The following is a 3,868-nucleotide window of genomic DNA, read 5'->3' as shown; positions in this document are numbered from 1 at the left end:
CTATTTTTTTAAACCGTTCGTGTTTTTTTTTTTTTTTGGCAAACTAGCTGGTTTTTATTAATTATATTTAATTAGGAACAACCTGTTTTTTTATTCTATATCCACTATTAATAATATGTCTCTTAGTTATTCTTTTTAATTATTTTATCTATTTTTGTTTAAAATACTCAAAATGACAAAATCTATATAAAAAAACAGATTATTAGTTTATTTATTACCGCAGCAACAAACTAAAGAAACACATTCATAAGGTATGTTTTATTTAACTTTTTTTGGGAATGTAATAAATCCTATCAATCTATTGTAACAATAGTTAATACAAAAATAATTTAATTAGAAACTGATCGTTTCATAAATTTTATTCTGTTTTTATTTAAATAATTAAAGTTCAGAACTTTTATATTACTTATAAAATCAGATATAATGCTTGAGAATAAAAAAGAAAAAAGTGGACGCATTTTGTGGCCATGATAAATGAATATTATGAGAGAGGAGTAAGATATGAAGTCCCTACTCCTCTCTCATTGTTTGTCTCCCAAAACGTTAAAGCAGAAAGTTGGGGGACCAATAATGTAAGTTTGTGGGGTTAAGCATTCATCATGCTGGGACCCACCCAAGATGAACCCCACTTGTTGGAAATATGACACATATAGATTCCCTTTCTTTTATTTTATTTAAACATGTAAAAATAAATATTTTTAATTGAACTTATTTAAAAAAAATACATTTTTAAGTTATATTTAAGAACATATACTATGAGTTTATACTAAAATAAAAAACAGAATTCCTAAATAAAAATTGATAATAGCTTTAACTAAGAGACCAAAGAGACATGTTATTCACCGTTTGTTTGGTTGTTATTATTTATACATCTTTTATTTATTTTATACCTTTTCATTTGACAAAAAATGGATACAATAAGTAATTTGGGATATATATTTAGTAAAATAAGTTAAAAGAAAATTAAGATAGGATATGGGAAAATGTCAATTGGGACTAAGAGGCTAAGAGCATCCACAATGATGAGTTTAATAGTGACAAATCTATATGTCATTTTATGGGTGAAACTCTACCACTGTAAGATGTCACATTGACATTCAATGAATTTAGAGTTCATTGGTCATTGAACTTTTCAATAGGAAAAAAGAAAGTTTTTTAATTCTTAAATATTTATTATAAATTATATTTTGTAACATTCTATTGAACTTTATAGAGTTCAATGCATTGTAGGAAAAAAAAATTATAGAGTTGTATGGATTGTAGAAAGATGACGTGACAATCTATTGAACTCTATAAAGTTCAATGCATTGTGGATGCCCTAAAGTAGATACTACATCACCTAGAAGAAAAATATACCTAAAATATATATGTTTAATTTGCAAATAACAACACAACAACATATTTTATTACTTAACAATAGGTGTGAGACCCATGTATTACATGAGTTTATTTTAAAAAAATTAACTATGAAATTTTAACAATTTGAAAAGTTTGAATTTATAAGAAAAATGAGAAATTTTTTGAATTATTAAAATTAATGAGGCTTTAATGTATTGAATATATACATTATATATAAAAACTCTTCTAATAAATACCTTACATATATATTACCTTACATATAAAATGTGAAATTTTAATTTAATAAAATGAAAAATACAATAAAATGACAAATGGAAAATAGAAAATTTAAAAAATTCTAGAAAATGTCATGTGTCTAAATGAAGGAGAAGAGGACATGTGGCAAAAAACCTTCATTTATTATAGTAGATTTGAAATATGCATCGACAACAAAACTTTATTCTAGTTATTGATATGGAAATTGAAGTTTAAAAATCATCATATAAATACTTCAGTTTTTATTAAGGAAGTATAACCCAAGTTAAGATATCATTAAATGCAACTAATTACAACCAATCCAGCTCATATTCCTTTAAACCAAAACCAATATATATCAATACTTAATAATATAAAAATGGATTAAAATGAAAGTAAGATGTAAATATTGGTATATCATTTTACATAAATTACTTTAGATAAAGCTTTTTTTAAGAAATTTAATCATTTACTCTTTAAACCTCAACAACAAAATAAGAAATTAGATAATAATCGATTATGATTCATTGTATTAAACCCATAAAAACCTATTAAATAGTTAATTTTCCCATTAGTTTGTTCATAATAAATGTTCATAAGCTCTTCACAACTATTAAACATAAATGCATTTTAGCTTAATACAATATATGTAATAAGATGAGATACTATTTGCATGCTTGCTATACAAAATTTATAGAGAGATTGCTGATTCTCATCATCAAATATTCATATTGCAAACGATGATCACAACCAAATGAAAATAAAAAATAAAACTATAAGTTTACATAGCAGCAACAGTCTCGGAAGCACCAGATGAAGTGGTAGCAACAGAAGTCTTCGTTGACATCGAGCACTTGTCTTTCTTCTCGTCTAAATTCATTTGTTGTTGTCTACACTCTAAACTGCAAAATGCACTGTCACCTCTGCAAAGATGATGTTTTTATGTAAGTTTATTATTTAGTTTGTAATCAAGAAAAATTTTTATAAGCATATTTCAGTTTTATGAATCCGCCACTGTCTTGATATGTGTGTAGGGTTTCAGAAGTGAATTAATTAACTTCTTTGATGTGTTTGAGAATCATAAAAAGATTCAATAAGTATGAGAGTGTCTTGATTTCATGATTACTGATTATGAAAACAATAATAATACGGAGGCGTTTATGTAGTAAAAAACTTTGGATTAATATGTATACCTACCTGTACATGAAGATATCACGGCCGGCGATGAGCTGGCGAGTGCAGAGGTGACAAGCCTTCAAGAAATGAGATGTTTGGGTGTAGTCGGCGGAATTACGCCGGTGAATCTTGGAAGTAACGGTGGGTGAGAAGAAACGTGGATCAACCGTACCATCGGCTGATCTCGGTGGATTGATGGTGTTGAAGGGGTTGTTGTGGTGATCATGTGGTGACTGAGAATTGCCACGGCCACCGTCGATGGTGGTGGTGTGGTTGAGATCTAAGGAGAATTCCGTCATGCTGGTGGTTCTCTTCATCGGAGGCCTTTGTCTCTTACCCAACAACATGGTTGTAGCTAGAGAGAAAGAGGATGGGCTTTAGAGAGAGAGAAGGGTGGTGATGGTGGTGGTGGGAGGAGTGAGAGTGGGGGAAGATAATAGAGGGAGCCAGAAAGCATGGAGAGAATCTCGGCCGTTGCTTTTATTTTTAGGATCCTTCACATTATATGGCACAAGTCTACATCATCCACCACTTTTTATTTTATTTTGTTTAATAATAAGATGGCGTTTCAATTTTCAACTATATAATTATAGATTTGTATATATACATACCTATAAATATACTTACTATGTGTGTATAGATGCTTATTTTTGCATTTATATATACGCACATATGCAGTAGAGATGTGTATATGAAACAAAATAGACGAGTACGATAGACTCACACTACAAGAAATTAGAGTATTACCGGCCACAATCGTCGTCGCTAAAAGTGGGGTTTGTCGCCGCTAATAGTATTAGCGGCGACACGTCGTCGCTAAAACGTCGACGCTGATGCTTTGTCGCTATTAATCAAACTGTCGTCGCAAAAGACATGTCGCCGCTATTGCTTGATGTCGCCGGTAATAACCTATCGTCGTCACTAAAGGCGTCGCCAGTATATATATATATATATATATATATATATATATATATATATATATATATATATTTCACATTAAAATTGAAAAAAAAAACTTGTATTATATTAATTAATCTAATCCTACATCATTTCATTCCAAAATATTAATACAACATCCGTTTAAAATACTTGTCCGATT

General features: G+C 29.3%; 1 protein-coding gene across 1 annotated transcript; it reads right to left on the bottom strand.

Moving 5' to 3' along the window:
* Window positions 1-2,241: 2,241 nt before the first annotated feature.
* LOC145136009 (senescence-associated family protein (DUF581)) lies at window positions 2,242-3,253 on the bottom strand. Its single transcript, XM_079070212.1, has 2 exons — window positions 2,791-3,253; window positions 2,242-2,516 (listed from the first exon to the last, which is right to left on the bottom strand). Exons 1-2 carry the CDS (start codon window positions 3,114-3,116, stop codon window positions 2,375-2,377), a joined length of 468 nt encoding a protein of 155 aa, XP_078926338.1. The 5' UTR covers window positions 3,117-3,253; the 3' UTR covers window positions 2,242-2,374.
* Window positions 3,254-3,868: the final 615 nt, after the last annotated feature.

Source organism: Lactuca virosa, chromosome 9, assembly GCF_052849685.1.
Source record: "Lactuca virosa cultivar CGN04683 chromosome 9, Lactuca_virosa_CGN04683_v6, whole genome shotgun sequence".
Lineage (NCBI taxonomy): Eukaryota > Viridiplantae > Streptophyta > Magnoliopsida > Asterales > Asteraceae > Lactuca > Lactuca virosa.
The sequence above is the reverse complement of the archived record's forward strand: the minus strand, read 5'-3'. Positions and strand labels throughout refer to the sequence as shown.